This window comes from Equus quagga, chromosome 1 (genome assembly GCF_021613505.1).
Source record: "Equus quagga isolate Etosha38 chromosome 1, UCLA_HA_Equagga_1.0, whole genome shotgun sequence".
Lineage (NCBI taxonomy): Eukaryota > Metazoa > Chordata > Mammalia > Perissodactyla > Equidae > Equus > Equus quagga.
In genome coordinates, this window is record NC_060267.1 from 136,716,264 (window position 1) to 136,733,146 (window position 16,883).

General features: G+C 47.7%; 2 protein-coding genes across 8 annotated transcripts in view; both read left to right on the forward strand.

Annotated features, from left to right (window-relative positions):
* The window catches only part of USP4 (ubiquitin specific peptidase 4), a 42,835-nt gene extending 36,967 nt beyond the window's left edge, over positions 1–5,868 (forward strand). For all 4 annotated transcript variants that reach the window (XM_046638163.1, XM_046638173.1, XM_046638181.1 and 1 more), the window contains 5 exons: positions 182–300; positions 638–787; positions 1,891–1,994; positions 4,508–4,596; positions 5,001–5,868. In XM_046638163.1, the coding sequence (XP_046494119.1) occupies positions 182–300; positions 638–787; positions 1,891–1,994; positions 4,508–4,596; positions 5,001–5,162 (624 nt within the window). In that variant the 3' untranslated portion in view covers positions 5,163–5,868. The remainder of the gene's footprint in view (positions 1–181; positions 301–637; positions 788–1,890; positions 1,995–4,507; positions 4,597–5,000) is intronic.
* Positions 5,869–6,006: 138 nt separating this feature from the next.
* C1H3orf62 (chromosome 1 C3orf62 homolog) lies at positions 6,007–16,515 on the forward strand. 4 transcript variants are annotated; one of them, XR_006885085.1, is made up of 4 exons: positions 6,007–7,116; positions 8,224–8,321; positions 9,413–9,781; positions 13,378–16,515. XR_006885085.1 is itself a non-coding variant. In XM_046638196.1 (4 exons), exons 1-4 carry the CDS (start codon positions 6,422–6,424, stop codon positions 13,457–13,459), a joined length of 1,137 nt encoding a protein of 378 aa, XP_046494152.1. In that variant the 5' UTR covers positions 6,007–6,421; the 3' UTR covers positions 13,460–16,515. The 4 variants fall into 4 exon arrangements, 3 of the variants coding, with proteins under 3 accessions (XP_046494152.1, XP_046494156.1, XP_046494161.1); XM_046638196.1 differs by having other exon boundaries at positions 9,413–9,674; XM_046638200.1 differs by having other exon boundaries at positions 8,230–8,321; positions 9,413–9,674.
* The last annotated feature ends 368 nt before the right edge of the window (positions 16,516–16,883 follow it).

Below are 16,883 nucleotides of genomic sequence, written 5' to 3' on the forward strand. Positions count from 1 at the left end.
TCCACAGCAATTTAACAAGTTATATTTCAGACTGAGAATGAAAAGCACTTAAAGATTTTGTCATTATGTTTCGAGGCTCCAAAGAGTACATTATATTCCAGGCATGAGAGCTCGTGAGGTCATAGCTCGATGTGGTAAGATCTTATTTCCCGAACAGAACTCAGCACTTTGTTCCTCACAGGCCTATGAGAAACACGTAAGCATGTTGCAGCCTCAGAAGAAGAAAAAGATGGCAGTGGCTCTGAGAGACTGCATTGAGCTCTTCACCACCATGGAGACCCTTGGGGAGCATGACCCTTGGTATGTAGCTCTCCACTCTGGGCAAGCCACCATGTACCCTGGGACTCTGAGATCTGCTGGGGCCATCTGTGTACACAAAACCTTTTGTATTTGGACTTGTCACTTTTTGACATGGCCGACCCTACAACACAGGTCTTTCTGTGTGAATTGTGCTTTTCAGACTAAGAAAGCCGTCACCCTGTTTTGGAAGGGGGCTTAGAGACCTCCTTGCCCTGAAACAGTCCTGCTGAATACAAGAAAGGGTGTTGTGGGATTACGGCTGTGCCTCCAGGCTTGAGTGCCACGTGGCACTGGCTCCTCCCTCCCCTCTAAGTGATGGTTTCTCTTTTTTCTTCAGGTACTGTCCCAACTGTAAGAAGCATCAACAGGCCACAAAGAAGTTTGACTTATGGTCTTTGCCAAAGATCCTGGTGGTCCACCTCAAACGTTTCTCCTACAATAGATACTGGAGGGATAAGCTCGACACAGTCGTGGAATTCCCAGTCAGGTGGGTTCCTGGGCTGCACTGTTATTAGGAAAATTAAACAGGCAGGAAATCTGGGCACTGATTGGCTGAGGGTTTTGCTACCAGAGACTTTCCTGCATTAGGATGAGTATTGTTGGGCTCTGGGAGGTTAGACTTTGGCTCACTTCACCTCCCCATCCTCCCACCTTTGGGGAAAAGACTCTCCAATAGAAGCCCTTCCTCAGGCTCAGGGTGATGCTGGTCATCTCTGCCACTGCTGGTTCCCCTCTTGAGTCCCCCGTGCCACCTGAGTGAGCAGGTTTTCCCACCCTGTCATTGGTCCCAGGGAGCCTGGGCTCAGCAGGACAGCACAAGCGCAGTGCTGCTTCTTATTAACAGAGGGACAAGGCAACCAGAGAGTAATCTGCTGGGGAGAATTGGATTATTGGGGGCCTCAGATGGGGGTGCAGATTCACCACCACCCTGTCCCTGGAGTAGGGACCTAAGGCTGGCTGTCTACTCATATCCTCTCAGGTCCCAAGGTACAGAGTGTAACTGACACAGGAAAGTAAGTCAAGAAGATAGGAGTTCCTCCACAAAATGCAGATTTTAAAATATGGGTGGATCTTTTACATGAAGTAAAAGATGGGTGGACAGATACATGAAGTATAGACATGTCAATGGGAGAATCTACGTGATGGGCATATAGGTATTTGTTGTAAAATTCTTTTAACTTTTCTGTGTGTTTGAAATTTTCAGAATAAAGCATTAGGGGGAAGAAGCTTTCTGGGCCTATTTTGGTGTTTAGCTTAAGTTTTTAGGTAGTAATTGTAATTTTGAATGTAACAGCCATTTCTGCGCAGTTGCTGCAGACCTCTTCTCTGTGCTCAGAGCCCTTCCTCGCTGTTTGGTCTGGAGTTGGAGTTACCCATGAGGCTTCTCCTTTTTTCTAGTCTGAACATGTCAGTGGTCAGAACAAGACCCTAGGGCCCCTTCTGTCATGGTCTGTTCATTCATTCCTTCAGCAGTTGGTATTTGAGTGCCTCTCTTGTTCTGGCCTGTTGCATAAAAGGGGTTTCTGGGTTACTCTGTCTTCTTTCTCTGAGTTTAATGTATTTAAGGGCTATTTTTGTGTTTGTGCTCAGAGGTCTGAACATGTCCGAGTTTGTCTGTGACCTGTCAGCAAGGCCTTATGTGTATGACCTCATTGCCGTGTCCAATCATTATGGAGCCATGGGAGTTGGCCACTGTAAGTATTGGCATCTGCTTCCTTCTGAGATGTTGAAATGCCCTCTGCCAGTTGTCTCCGAGCCTCTCCCAATGTGCCAGGCGTTGCTCAAAGCACTCTACTTACGTAACTCCTCAGGTTTCAGGCTTTTTCCCTGCTGCTGCTGCTCCACTCTTTTTTTGGTTTTTGTATTCTTTAATCTAGTAATCCCACCTCTGGGAATCTACCCTAAGGAAATTACTTGATATTGGGAAAAAGTTTTATGCACAAAAATATTCACCTATTTATAACAGTGAAAAATTAGTAACAGCATTGGTGATCAATAGTTGGCTCTACTGTCCATCTACTTGATAGAAGAGGACACAGTCATTGCAAAATAAAATTACTAATAACGCAGGGGACATGTCCATGATATGTTAAGCGAAAACAGTGACACAGAGTTGCATCATCACAGAAGATAGTGTCACAACTACAGTAAAACAGAAGCAAAGAAACTGAAAGTGAAAAGCCTAGGAGGAGACACCAAAATGTTCATTTTACTTTTTTCTGTTTGTTCTACTTTATTTTCCAAAATTTCTATAATGTGTAGGTTTACTTTTATAATGAAAAGACATAGTACATTTTGTTACTTGTTTATGGGAAGGGTTAGTGATGTTGAAGTGAGGAGCTGGGTTTCCTCATATCTCCTCTGCTGTCTCTGCACCATGCCAGCTGCCACTGCACCCAGTATTAGGACCCCAAGAGATGACACCATGGCAGGTGTCAGTTCCATTTGCACTCAATGGATTACAGAATTGCCCTAAACCCCGATCTTCTCCCTTATACTGGTAAGCTTTTTCTGTTGGCCTAACAGTCTGCTCTCCTGTGCCTCCATTCTTACCTCCTGGCTCCAGATGGCTGCTCAGTCTCCAGTCCTCATGTCTGCACTTCAGGCCATCAGAATAAGGGGGAATGGGGCTGGCCTGGTGGCTCAGTGGTTAAGTGTGCACATTCCGCTTCGGTGGCCTGGTGTTCACTGGTTCGGATACCGGGTGCAGACATGGCACCGCTCAGCAAGCCATGCTGTGGTAGGCGTCCCACATATAAAGTAGAGGAAGATGGGTACGGATGTTAGCTCAGGGCCAGTCTTCCTCAGCAAAAAGAGGAGGATTGGCAGCAGATGTTAGCTGAGGGCTAATCTTCCAAAAAAGAAAAAAAGAATAAGGGGGAAAAAGGGCATGATGTTCCCTTTTAAGCAGACTTCTCAGAAGTCTCCCTCAACTCCTCTACATACATCTTATTGGCTATAACTTGGTCGCCTGGCTACATCTAGTTGTAGGAGAGGCTACAATAAAAATTGTTCCTACTTAAAAATTGGGGCTGTACTGGGGTGGCTGTTAGCGATCTCTGGTTACATCATATTCTGCAGCACTTAGTTTTCTGCAACTCTTTTCTCCCAAAATAAATTTTGATATCTGTGTTCATGCATACTACTCAAACATATTCATTTTTAAACTGCTATTTTAGCATATAAATGTACCACGTGGGCAGTTTCTTAGCCTCCAAAGGCTTCAGTTTTCTTATCCATGAGATTAGGCTGGTTGTGTGAAGGTCCACATTGCATCCACAGGTGGAACTCCAAGATTTTGAGCCACCAGTGCAGCTGTTATGCCAAGCACAGACGGTGGACACAGGCCCTCAGCATCTTCCCTGTCACTGTCTCCTGTGTTCTTCAACCACCACTTTGTGCAGTAAGCACTACAGTGAGGAGTGATTAAACAGCTTGCCCAAAGTCAGACAGCGGGTTGAGAGTAGAAACCAGATCTCCATTAGATTCTGTCGTTTCTTGGAGTCTGAGTGGAGCAGGAATTGGGCATTGCTGCTGGGATTGCTGTTGTAAACACATCCTGCTTGGAAAGAGTGTAAAATCGAGACAGGAAGTGTTGGCTATGGGAAACGCTTGGACCATTGTGAGAAATTGTTGCTCAGCCACAGACTCTTGACTGAGTTTTAGAGCAAGGTAGATTTAAGTCTTCTTGTCCACATCCCAGCTCCACAAACCCAAAAGGCCAATGTGTCGCTCACTGGGATTGCTCCGTGGGCTGCAGAGGCAGTAAGAGGCAGTAGTAGCCATCTGCCTGGACAAAGTGGGGGAGTTTGACTAGGCATGTTGTTTTCAAGGAAGGTGTTTTGCTTAAATCTTAAAGTAGCAGCTCATTTTATGGGTCCCCTGGCTCTGGATTATTGCTCATAGCCATCTTGAAGATTAACATTGGATTTCTCTATTTTTTGGATTAGTCTCCCCAAATTACAGTTTAAAGCCTTGGTCCCTGACAGCTCCATTTTAACCTTTTAGAGGCTTTTTGAGAAGAAACAGATTTTTTAAAAAGATGAGTTATCTTTTGGTTGTTACGACACAAGCTGTAAATTACTTTTAATTTCAGGGTCTTTGTTTCACTTTTTTGGAGTTTTGTTGTTGTTTGGTGCAAGCCTCATAAACTAGCTGGATTAGTTTTCTGGTGACTGCTAGAGTATTTTCTTTGTTGACCTGGCAGACACTGCATATGCGAAGAACAAACTGAACGGGAAATGGTATTACTTTGATGATAGCAACGTGTCCCTGGCTTCTGAGGAGCAGATAGTGGTGAGTAGGCCCTGATACCTGGTTTCTCCTCTTACCTTTATGGATTAAAGCTGGGAAGAGTCTCCTGGGCTAGTTGGTTATTTAGTCATCTTGATGTGACAGTGGGAGCTGGGTGTGGTAGAGAAAGAGTTGGCTGCCATTCCTTCTGGGATCCTTCCTAAATGAGATGCTCATCTCTCCTCAGAGTTCTGTCACAGGACGCCTGCCTTTCCCCACTTCCTGGGCAGGGTCAGCCAAAGCTAGCCTCATGTGGAAGGGCCTTCATGGTCGCCTCTGTGTGTGCATGCGCAGGGCAAGATGGCAGATCCCTGAGAGTGGTGTGTTTTGAACAGTGAGAGAAAAGTTTGGGGGAATGAGTGATTTTTCCAACCAGTGAAGAGACTTTTTCCCCTCTTGTGTTTTAGACAAAAGCAGCTTACGTGCTGTTTTACCAGCGTCGAGACGATGAGTTTTGTAAGACACCTTCACTCATCAGTTTTCCTGGATCCTCTGATGGAGGGATGAGACCAAGCAGCTCACAGCAGGGCGTGGGGGATGATGAGGCTTGCAGCATGGACACCAACTGATGCTGCCTCAGCAACTTTGCCACCCCACAGCACCAGTGTAATCCCCCAGGAGAATATCTGATACTCTGAAGACTACTAGTGTTCGGTCTAAAAACAAGATGAGGAAATTCCCTTCTTTTATGAGAAGGAAAAAAAAGACCTTATTTGCTCAGAAGGGTTATGTCAAGAGGCTGAATTATTTTCTTTTTTACACAGGTGGTGAGAAATTTCTCTAAGACCTGTGGAGTTGCAAAGTGGGGGGTGGGGCAGGGCACAAAATAGAGTATGTCTGATGGATTCCAGAGAATGGAGAGGAGCACACTGTAATTGAGTATGGGGCGGCCAGGAAGACCTGCTGCAGGCTGCCCTGAGTCTGGATTTCTGATTCTGGTGCCGATTACTGGTCACTGCAGTAGTCTGCCTATAGTAAACCAAGCCTCAAGTAAACTTGATGTCCCCTTCTCCTTTGCTGTGCACTGAGATGGGTTTATAATTCCCTCAAAATTAGCCACTGAAGCCCATTTCTGTTTCCTTTTGTGTCATCTTGGAATTTCCAGCTTTATTACCCCTAATGAAATGAAGATATTTGGTGTTGGGGTCTCCTGTCTCTCAGTCTAGTGTGGAACCTAGCAGTTCTGTGTCCCCCACCATCCTTGTTGAATTGAGACGGATGGATACGGTGTGAAACTTTAATTAGATATCACTTAAAAGAAGTTGATGCACAAAACTGCTGGTTACTGTGTCCAGTCCAGTCCTTTCTCTCCACGTTGGCTTGAGAACTGGAACCTTTCTGGGAGTTGTCAGGCCTGGAAAGGGTTCCCGTTCCTGCCAACTTTTCGTAAGAAGTGAGATTCCCGCCCCTCCACTCGGACGGAGCTCTCAACTCGGAGCTCTCAACGTGTCTGGCCTCCTCACCCTGCCGAGGCCTCGCAGGTCACCCCCACCCCACCCCTATCCGCGTAGGCCCGATCCCGTGTTCTCAGCCGCCTCCCTCCGCCTGCGGGGCCCTTGCTTCCCCTCCGGGCTGCTGGCGTGTAGGTTTAAAGCAGACGGTCGTCCGGGCTTTTTTGTCTGACCTTTAACCTGAGCCGTGGGGGTTGGGGCCGCTGGTCTTGGGCACGCGCGATCGATCATTCGGGGCGCGTGTGGTGACCGTTGGCCGGGGCTGCGGCGTGGTCAAGCTGCTCGGTGAGGACGCGGCTGCCGACCTCCTGTCCGAGGGCTGGCTGCAGGGTGCGGGTGGGGTGGGCTCAGGTCCTGAGAGCCGAAGGGGCTGAGGGATGAACGTCCGGGCGGCAGCGGGCGGCAGGGGGAGGCGGGGCTGGGCGTCCCTGGGGCTACTGCCCGGTCGCCAGTTCTCGGAGAACCGCAGGCCACACCCGCCTACAAGGGGTGGGCAGAGTGTGGGTTCCCCTGCTCTCTGGCCGTTAGCGTGGATCAAGCACAAGGAAATAATGGCAAATACCTTATTCGGGGTGGTTTACAACCTCATCTGTAACATTCTCGTGTTGCCCGCTGCATTTCCAATGTATTACATAATAAGGACATGGTCGCTTTTAGGAGAAATGTCTGAAAAACTGAGAAGATGCAGAAAGGAGCTGACCGCAGCCATTGACCGGGCCTTTGAAGGAGTCAGTCATTCCCAGGAGTGCTCAGGCCAGCCGAGGCTGGAGCTGGACACGGCGCCGCTTTCCTTCCACCTCCCCGTGCACCGGCTTCTCTGCAGGAGGCAGCCGCTTGCAGCCTGCTCTCCTGCTGCTCCCTTTGCTCCTGTCCTGTGTGCTCCAGAGAATGAGAGCCCTGCCTTTGCCCCAAACCATGCCCCAATGAATGCAAAGCCACAGGCTTTATGCCCCAAAAGAAAACCTCTGACCAGCAAGGAAAACGTATTGTTGCATTCCTCCATTTTGGCACCCGAAAGACAGTTTTGGAGAGCGACAGGAGATGGGGAGAACTGGAGAAAAGACAGTATAAGGTGATTCCAATTTGATAGTTTAATAGCTACAATTAGGGGGATCTCATTTCTGAAAAAATTGTTGAAGATCCTACATTGAGTCCATAACACTGCTCTTACCTCCCCCTGGGAGCTCTATGACTATATTTGGGAAGTTCACAGACATTCTTAAGAATCTGACCCAGAAAACGTGTGTCTGTGTGTATGGGTTGAAGGGGCAAGGGGTCCTGGATGTCAAACCAGTCATGGAAACCACTTTGCAATACCCAAAGGGATAGTAAATGTTAACCTGATTGTTTTTTTTCTTTTTTGAGTAAGATTAGCCCTGAGCTAACTACTGCCAATCCTCCATTTTGCTGAGGAAGACTGGCCCTGAGCTAACATCCATGCCCATCTTCCTCCACTTTATACGCAGGACGCCCACCACGGCATGGCTTGCCAAGTGGTGCTGTGTCCGCACCTGGGATCCGAACTGGCAAACCCCGGGCCGCCAAGTGGAATGTGCGAACTTAACCACTGTGCCACCCAGCCGGCCCTAACCTGATTTTTAAAGTCACCTTATTTTTTATGCTACAGAAACAAAAATCTTAATTCCAGTGTCCTTTGCCCACATTAAGGAGAAGCTAAATGGATGACTGGGCCCTACTTTCTGGCTTCATCTTTGCTTCTGCTCCCCTCCTCCACCCCAGACCTTCTTAGACTATCCCCTGGTTAAGACCTCCCCCAGACTTTTTCTTCTCCCAGGTAGCTTCAAACTGCCTGGTCCTAGGCACCTTGATTTGGAGCAAAGATGACCATGTGGGATAAAACTTCAAGGTCCTGCCATCTGGGCTGCCCTGTAGGCAGAGAATGAAGAGGCCATTTAACTGGTTCAATTCTTCAAATATTTATCCTGGTATTCATAGACATTGATGCGTAATCTGTGATGCTCATGAGTCATTATGATGATGCTATTAGTCAATTTCACTGATTTAGCAGTTTCCAATTGTCCTCCAATCACAGCATAAATGACAATCTAAGGTTACCAGTAAACTCTTATCTTTAAGATTATCTAACTCTGAGTACCCCACCCCCAATATTTTCTTGAAAGAGGATCTAATTCCCTACCTTTTTCTTTTCACCCCGGAGCTTCAGGGAAGATATGGAGAAAGATTTGAAGGTTGACTCAAACATGCCACTCAGCACTTCTAGCCAAGAGGTCACAAAGGATCTGCTTGATATGATCGGTGAGTACAGAGGGAGGATAGGTGCTTCACGCAGGCCCCTGAGTCAGCACATGTCATGTAAAGAAACCGCTCTCTTATTTTGTATTTCTTATTTCTCATCCATTTACTTGGTAGATTTGTTTTGTTCACAGCAGGCTCTGTGTATAGAGCCCTCATAGAGCTGATAGCCTGGTGGAGTCACACATCAATCAGATAATTTCATAGATGTCTAGTTACAGTGAATCCCTGGAAGCATGGGACGGTGGCCCCACAGGACTTGGTGGTTGAGCTTAGACCTGAAGGAGACAGGACGTAGGCAAAAATGGGAAAAGTAGTCCAACTGAGATGGGTAGTACAAGAATAGAAGAAAAGTCAGAAACCAAAAGCCCCCTTATTCTACCCCCCAGAGAAAGCGGCTGTGAACATAGTGCTGTATATCATGTCAGACATTTTTTTCTGTGCACCCATGTGTATATTGTGTGTATGAACTACGTGTGCCTGTTTTTAAAAGACTCACTACACAATGGATAAAGTTCCTAGAAAAGGGATACATAGCCTTGGCGGCTGCCTGAAGCTACTGGCTCTGGAAGGGCCTCCAGGTTATGAGGGATAAAAGGGAGGCCTGGTGAGGGGAGGTACTCTCCCTAGGCCACAAAGCAAGACCCCTGCCAACCCACTATTTTAGTGGACTGAGTCTCCTCCCTGAGCCCCAGCAGGTGAACTGAAGTCATTACTGCCTCTGCTCACCATCTTCTATGGCCCTTGCTACCATCGGGCAGCATTTTGATTACCCTAAAGATTCAATTTTTTTCGCACTATGCCATGCCTGCAGGTCAGGGAGTTCCCTGAGATCCAGGACAAGCATGTATCCTCCCACTCACACCTTCCTTGGGAACTGCCAACTAGTTGGGGCTCGATAAATGCTGGAGCCAGAAAGGAGGGCAGCAAGCCCACTTTAACATTTGGTTCTCACTATCTGCCCTGGGGCAGGAATGCCCAGCTTTGCACAATCCTAGAATAGTGGCTGCCCGTTTATAGGTTTTAACTCATGCCTGAAATGTCTTCAGAAACCTCTCACTGGAATTGTAATGCTGAATGTTCTTATTTTTAAGACCATACAAGTATCCGAACTATTGAAGAATTGGCTGGAAAACTAGAATTTGAAAATGAGTTGAACCGTGTGTGTGGTCACTGTGAGGATTCGCCCTTCAAGGAGGAAGCCTGGGCTCTGCTTGTGGACGAGAGCCCTCAGAAGGCCTCGGATGCTGACCCTGGCAGCCTCAAGCAGGCTTTTGATGATCACAATATCGTTGAGACTGTTCTGGACATGGAAGAGGACTACAACTTGATGACCTCTTTTAAATACCAAATTGAGTAAGGGCAGTTGACCTTGGCTTTGATTCTTTGCAGCAGGAGGCTGATGTTAAGGCGTCTGTACAGAAGCAGTCACAGTCATCATCAGCTGCCATAGTTTTTAAACGGTTAGCAGAATCTGAATTACTACACCCCACTTAACTTCCAGTTGTGTCCTTTTTTGAGCTGAGAGCCCAGTTTTTTTATACTGTTGGTTTGAAATGTTTCTTACTGTAGTTTTTTTTTACTTTTCTTCACATCTTGAATGTGTTTTTTTGATCTATGTTCAATATACCCAGTAGCCAAGGCAGGTGCAGGTTGTGGGTCTCTGCTCTGTCTCTTGGTGTTCTTTTCCATGAGCCCCTGAAAGAGTACTAGGGCCACAACCAGGGGTGGGCTTTGTGTACCTCCGGGGACCAGCCCATCCCAAGCCAGCTCAGCCTGCACGGACGAACCTAGGATCAAAATGGACCTTGGCCCCAGGCCCTCTGCCACGCTTGCATACTTTGTTCTCCTTGTAAACTTTGCTTAGAGGGCTGCCTGTTCCCTACATGGGCCCCATGCCCTCCTCATTTCCAGACCAATCTCCCTCAGTCCCCCCATTCCTGCCCCTGCCTGGCTCAAAGGCCTCTGCAGAAGTCTCCTGGTTGTGTTACAGGGGCTGGCAACATCCCTGGTCCCCTCCTGACAGCACATTCCCATGAGGCCTTCCATCACCTACCCCACATCAGACGCCTGGGCCTCATTAAGGGGGGTTGGGAGGGAAGGGTAAGCACAGGTCCTGCCTGTCCCCACCTTCATGCCTGAGCCTCATCCATCCCACCCCAGGCCCGGAGACCCTGGTGGCCACAGGTGGTTCCCAGGGCAGTAATCCTGCTGGGGCAAGATGGGCAGGGAGTGAAGGAGGGGCCAGGCCACTGCCCTCCTGAGGTCAGCATGGCAGCAAAAGCTTGACAGGGCTAGCTCCAGCCCCACCCCTGGAAAGAAGGGGCATCGTCAGAAAATATTTGGACAAGTCTCTCAAAACCATGATGTTCTTTTAGAATACCTAATAAGCTGTTAGGCAAGGTTTGATGCCTCCCAGAAACTGAGTCTCAGGGAAGTACCCGCCTCCTGGGCTCATAGGGGAGGATGGGGATGGGGAGGCTGGCACAGGGGCTGTTTGTAAGACCTAAAGCCCAAACACACCAAAAACCTGGGGAGGAAGGTGCAGTGGTGGAGGAGGCCCCCTGCCAGGCTGTCTTTTAGGCTAGTGACCTCAGCATAGGGCAGGCTGCAGAGCCAGTGACACCCCTTCACCACAGGTCTGGCAGTTCCTCTGGGCTAGCAGGTGGAGACTGCAAACACACTCCTTAGTGAAACAAGGCCGGGCACTTGCCCACGCCCTGAGAATTAGCCCCACAGCTTTGTGGGATGGGCCTCCCCTGTAGGCGCAGCCACTTCCACTGCCCTGCCTGGGGCAGAGGGTACGACAAGACTAACCAGAGGCTCCTCCTGGGCCACCCAACACTCAGTCCCTGCAGGTGGTGGCATCCCAGTAAGTCCTCATAGCCTGTGGAGTTGGGGACCAGTTTCTTCTCCCTGAGCAGGAAGGACAGGAGCAAATGAAAAGAAATGCTCACAGCATCTTCACCTGCCCTGCTCAGGTGGAGGATGGGCTGTCTGGATGGAGAGATGTCAGACTACTTGATATCCAAAAAAACAGGTCTCAAAACAGTGCATTCCAAATATTGTGTGTTGATGTGGGTACTCTCTCGTAGAGGAGGTGGAGCTGAATCCCTGTGCCCCTAGCCCCTATCCATCACCACCACTCAAGGGTGAGCTAGACTTAGTGACTTGCTTCCAAGGAATAGAGTAGGAAAAGGGACAAATAGTAGATTTACGTGGAGAAGACTGGCAGACTCCACTTAACCAAGTGATGGTGAATACCACCATGATGGCATGTGGTTGTCACCCCTGATAAGAGGCGATGAGAAGGGCGCTCCACCTCTGTGGTGTTTTTACCAAAAACCCCCATTCCCCAGGCCAGTCATGAGACAGATGTCAGACAAACTCAGATTGAGGGACATTCTACAGGATCCCTGGCCAGTACTCAAGACTGTCAAGGTCATGGAAAATGAGGAAAGACTCAAAAACTGTCACAGACCAGTGGAGACTAAAGAGAAAAAATAACTAAACACAGTGTGGTATCCTGGATTGCATCCTGGAACAGAAAGAGGACATTAATGGAAAAACTGGTGAAATCTAAATAAAGGCTAGAGTTTAGTTAATATCAATGTATTTATGTTAGTTTCTTAGTTTTGACAAATATGCCACAGTTATGTAAGATGTTAACATTCGGGGAAGCTGGGTGAAAGGTATATACAAACTATCTTTGCAACTTTCCTGTAAATATAAAATTATTCCAAAATTTGAAATTTATTTTTTAAAAATGCAGTTGATCCCAAATTTGTAAAAATGTGTGTATGAACACACAAGTGCAGAAAATTGTTATGGTGAAGACGAGGTGGAGTTTTAGTCTTTTTTTTTCTTTTCTGTATTTTCTAATTTGTCTGTAATGGGTATGTATCAATTCTGTAGAAAGACAAAATTAAAGTTGTTTTGTTAAGACTCATCTCCACCAACAAGCCACAGGCATCCCTCACCGGGCACCTGCCCAGAGGTGACCTTCACACTTTCCAGGAACTGGGGCAGAGCTCAGGGCCCTCAGTGGGAGAACTCAGCAGGATCCTGACAAGGGAGGCACCATTCCCTGAGAGCGCTGGATCCTCAGGGGCTAGAAACTCTACTGTCTCACAGAGCTGTTTCGTAGAACTCCGTTCATGCTCCCCTGAGGGGCTTTGCAGAGGGAGTGGATTTGGGCTTCTAGCCATAATCCTACAAGACAAAGAAGAGGATTTTTTTCTGCCTGGGATGGAGACTGTGGCCCTTGGGAAAGAGGGCGCAGCATGGGGTAGGGGTGAGGTGGGAGAGAGGGTTCAGGCTCTCCCAGGCCAGACAGACATGTATATCTGTTTTAGCAAAGTCTTTATGTGAAAATTCAGATTTACCAAAGGGATAACTCACCCTGGAATCCTTTTTTTTTTTTGTGGAGGAAGATTAGCCCTGAGCTAACTGCTGCCAATCCTCCTCTTTTTGCTGAAGAAGACTGGCCCTGAGCTAACGTCTGTGCCCATCTTCCTATACTTTCTATGTGGGACGCCTACCACAGCATGGCGTGCCAAGCGGTGCCATGTCTGCACCCGGTATCTGAACCAGCAAACCCCGGGCTGCCGTAGCGGAACGTGCACACTTAACTGCTGCGCCACTGGGCCAGCCCCCTGGAATCCTTGGATGAGGAATTTTTCTCACTGTAGAAACACAACTGTTCAGTAAAGTGGGTGAGCCCTGATCCTCTGGCATGCCAGTCCCGGATTAGCAGAGATGGCCATACGGTCATTTCCCTGGTGACATCTACTCCTGTCTCTACATCCCTGGCTCCCTGAGGTGCCCCAAGGAGACCTTCCCACCTTTGTCCTCTGCTTCAGGCAGATGTGAGCGGGTGGTTTGGCCAGTGGGTCTCCAGGGATTTAGCTGGAGGGAGAACAGGAACCTAGAACATTTATTTTAATAAAACTTCCTCAGGTTTGCAGGGAGCTGGAACCAGAGACTTCTCGGGGAGACATGGATAGTCATATTTGAGAAACTAAAAATGTTTTACGTCATTCTGTTCTCTCCCCCGCAGTTCATCTTGGCAAGCCAAACAATCACTGAATTGTTTCCGTGGAAACACCAAACTGCAGTTTGGATTAGCAGAATCAAAATAGAAACAAGACAGCTTCAAGAATAAATAGGAGCTTTGGAACCTGCTAGGCGCAAACTGCAAATTCAAGCCCTTGCACAAGGCATGTGCGAAGTTGGGCCGTGCAGCCCCATAAGGAGAGATTTCTAGGTCCCCTGGCTGCATCCCTCTGGTGTCAGTGCCAGAGCCCTAGGAACCAGCTATGTATACAGACTGGTAGGCTGACTTTGTAACAATACTTAAGGCAGAAGTTCATCTGTAGAAGCTCCTTGGAGAGAGGATTGGGGCTGGAGGGGAAGACTGAGGAAGAAGGGACCGGAAAAAGGAGATGAGTGAATGGCTGAGTGAAGATCCAGCAAGGACTAGAGAGCCACAGGCGAGGCCTGAGAACAGAGCAACAATCCTATCAAAAGGACAATTCGAAGTTGGCCATGGGTTGGGAATGGTAATCCTACCTTCAGCTCTGTCCACAATTGCAGTGTTCCCCACATTCCTGGGTATGGCTATCTAGCCACACGGGTCTAGACAAGAGTCTGAACTCTTGCCAGGTGCACTCTTGGGGCACTTCTGGTTAGTATGCCTCTGCCCCGTATGACTCCAGCCAGCACAATAGGGCACTAAGGCCCAGCTTCTCATCTCTGGCTCTCAGGGTTCCCCTTCCCCTGCCTCTTGTTCCCCTCACTAGGGGAAGAGGGAAGCCACCTTCTGACCTACCTGCCCTGGCCCCTTGGCATTCTCCTGGATCCTCCACTTCCAATCCCAGAGAAGACTCCAAGGGGATCAGGAAGAAGGAGACAGACAACCCGGGAGCCTGTGCTCCTCACCTTTGCACCCAGGAATGTGCCAATAGGGCAGCAGCACCATCCTGCCACTGGAGAAGTTGTAAACTGCTAATGTTCAAAGAAACTGGTGAAAAGGATTTGCAAAAGAAGCCTAATTCAGGCCAATCTCCCTCCTCCTGAATGGCCAGGCCAGGGCTCACCTGGGACCAGAGTGGTACCTCCTCTAACTGAGGCACAAGACGTTTAACATGCCTGTGAAGACCAGTGAATGAGGCATACCAACAAAGGAGGCCACTGTACCTGATTGTAGACAATTACTGAAAAGGTTCTCATCCTGAGTCTATCTGAGGCTCTGGCAATTTACTTTCTCCCTGGAGTATGTGGGAGAACATTAATTTAATTTTACGTTCCAGCTAAATATTTATAGAAGGAACAAAGTTTTACTCAGGAAATCTACTTGACAATGGGTCCCAGCTGTAGTGGGAAAGGCCTCTCTGTGCTAGGCCAGCTGGAAAATGCCTGATTTAATGAAGAGTTTTGGCCTAAGGCCTGGCTTGAAAAAATTTTCAAACCTGCTCAACCCTTACAGGAAGTAACTATCTTTTTGAGGGCAGAAAGGCTGCTGTTTTCTGGGCACTTTGAGTGGAGAGGGGTTGCTGGGAGCTGGCCTGGGAGAGAGAAGTGGGCATCTTGCAGGAGACCCCACATCAGGAGCCCTTTGCAGCTTCTGAGACAAAACATGAAAAAGAGAAGTTGTAAAGGAATGCTAGAGAGACCAGACTTTCAGGACAGGGCTGCAAGGAGCTGTTTGAATGAAAAGCAAGCAATCTCTGCCCTCAATAAGTATTTATCAAGTGTCTACTAGAGTGTCAGACACTCTCTTGGGTGCTGAGGATACAGCAGGGACAAGGCAGATGCTGCTCTTGCTTCTGGAGTTTATATTCCACATGGCAAGGCTGGTAAAACACAAGTATATGCATTAGTACATCATTTCAGATGGAGTTGTATGAGAAAAAATAGGGTAAGGGGATGGACAGTGAGTAGGGAGAGTTCCTTCAGAAGAGGAGAGGTCAGGAAAAGGCCTCTATAGGTGACAAACTGATACTCGAATGTCAGGACAATTAGGTGCTGCAGCTGACTTGATTTCCATCCTCAGACAGCTGGAATTGTATCAGAGGGAGGAGCCCCTAGGTGGCTCTCTGGGCCCTAGGCCAATAAACCTCCCACATCCACCCTGTGTAGCCACATCTCTATCAGCATCTGAAGAGCCAAAAACATTGCACACTCCAGGGATGTGCCTGGGCTATGTCACGCTCATCAAATCTGGCAGGAACACAGTAGTTAAAAAAATAATAATAAAAAATTAAAAGCCTTAGGAATAAAATAAGAAACAGAATATCCTTTCCTGATGATTGCCAGAGACAGGCAGTGTAATTTTAATTAACCCAGCCTGGTTAGGAGATAAATTTACTGCTCATTCTACAAAAACACCCAGTTCATGGAACACTGAGTCACTCTGACCTTTGACTTCATTACACAAAATGAAATACTTCTAAAGAAATACAGGATTTCATAACTCACAGAAGAACAGAGGGTCCTGCTTTGGCATTCCAAAGTCGAACAGACCCTTCAATGAGAAGGCCACAGTCATAAATACTAATGGAGTTCTCTCAACAGGGTCTCAACTTTGAATTAAAATTATTAAACTTTTCAACTTAGGGTAGTAAAAGATTTCCAGATACAGACTCCTCTCGTCTACAAGCCTTATTCTAACCCCTCGACAGCTACTTGTAGTCAGTATGGGAAGGGCTGAAAGGAACCTTTTGCATGGCTGGGCTCCTTCCTCCTGTGCCTTCCTTGCACAAGCAGAGAACACCAGGAGGCAAGGCAGTGAAGGCTGGGTGTACAGACATCCAGTGAGGCCCACAGGGAGAGAAGAGGCCAGGGCAGCCTGAGGCAGAGCCCAAGTGTGTACTTGTCCTTGGCCTCAGAGAAGGCTGCTGCCATTCCCTGTGGCTCCCAGCTACAGGTCACAGGAGGCCCTTAGTCTGGAAATGAGAGTGAGAGCTTAGGCTGGTGCCTGGTACCCTTGCCAAAGGTGTCCCAGGCAAATTAAACTCCCCCAGACTTTGGTGGGATACACACCCCTGAAAATAAAATAAAAATAAGAAATCAACCATTGCTTTCACTCAGAGGCCCCAATGTCATTTACTGTACTGGTTTGAAAATGGGGAAATTCTGGAAACTGTCCATCTCATGAGAATTTTTACTGTCATAGAATAAAGAAAAAGAAAAACAAGTTTGCGTAGGGTGGTGTTTATTCAAAATCATCTTGTGAGAAGCCTGGGGAATAAAAACATGGTATGCATCTTATCTATTTGATTTCCTTAAGTAAACTGACGGGAGATCAGTTCAGTAAACTTAATGAAAGAAAAAAATGTATGTTTTTAAAAGTTTTATCTTTATTTTTTGATTATTTTGTATTACAAAAGAAATATAGATGTGTTGCAAAAATTCAAAAACTTCAGCAAGGGGCCAGCCCGGTGGCACAGCGGTTAAGTTCGCATGTTCCACTTCGGTGGCCCAGGGTTCACCAGTTTGGATCCTGGGTGTGGACATGGCACTGCTCATCAAGCCATGCTGTGGCAGGCGTCCCATATATAAAGT

Excerpts from the sequence above, each read along its gene's own strand:
- C1H3orf62 (XM_046638196.1), top strand. The coding sequence starts at position 6,422 with ATGAACGTCCGGGCGGCAGCGGGCGGCAGGGGGAGGCGGGGCTGGGCG. Across the intron at positions 7,117-8,223 it reads TGGAGAAAAGACAGTATAAG|CTTCAGGGAAGATATGGAGA; the intron begins GTGATTCCAATT and ends TTCACCCCGGAG. Across the intron at positions 9,675-13,377 it reads TCTTTTAAATACCAAATTGA|TTCATCTTGGCAAGCCAAAC; the intron begins GTAAGGGCAGTT and ends TCTCCCCCGCAG.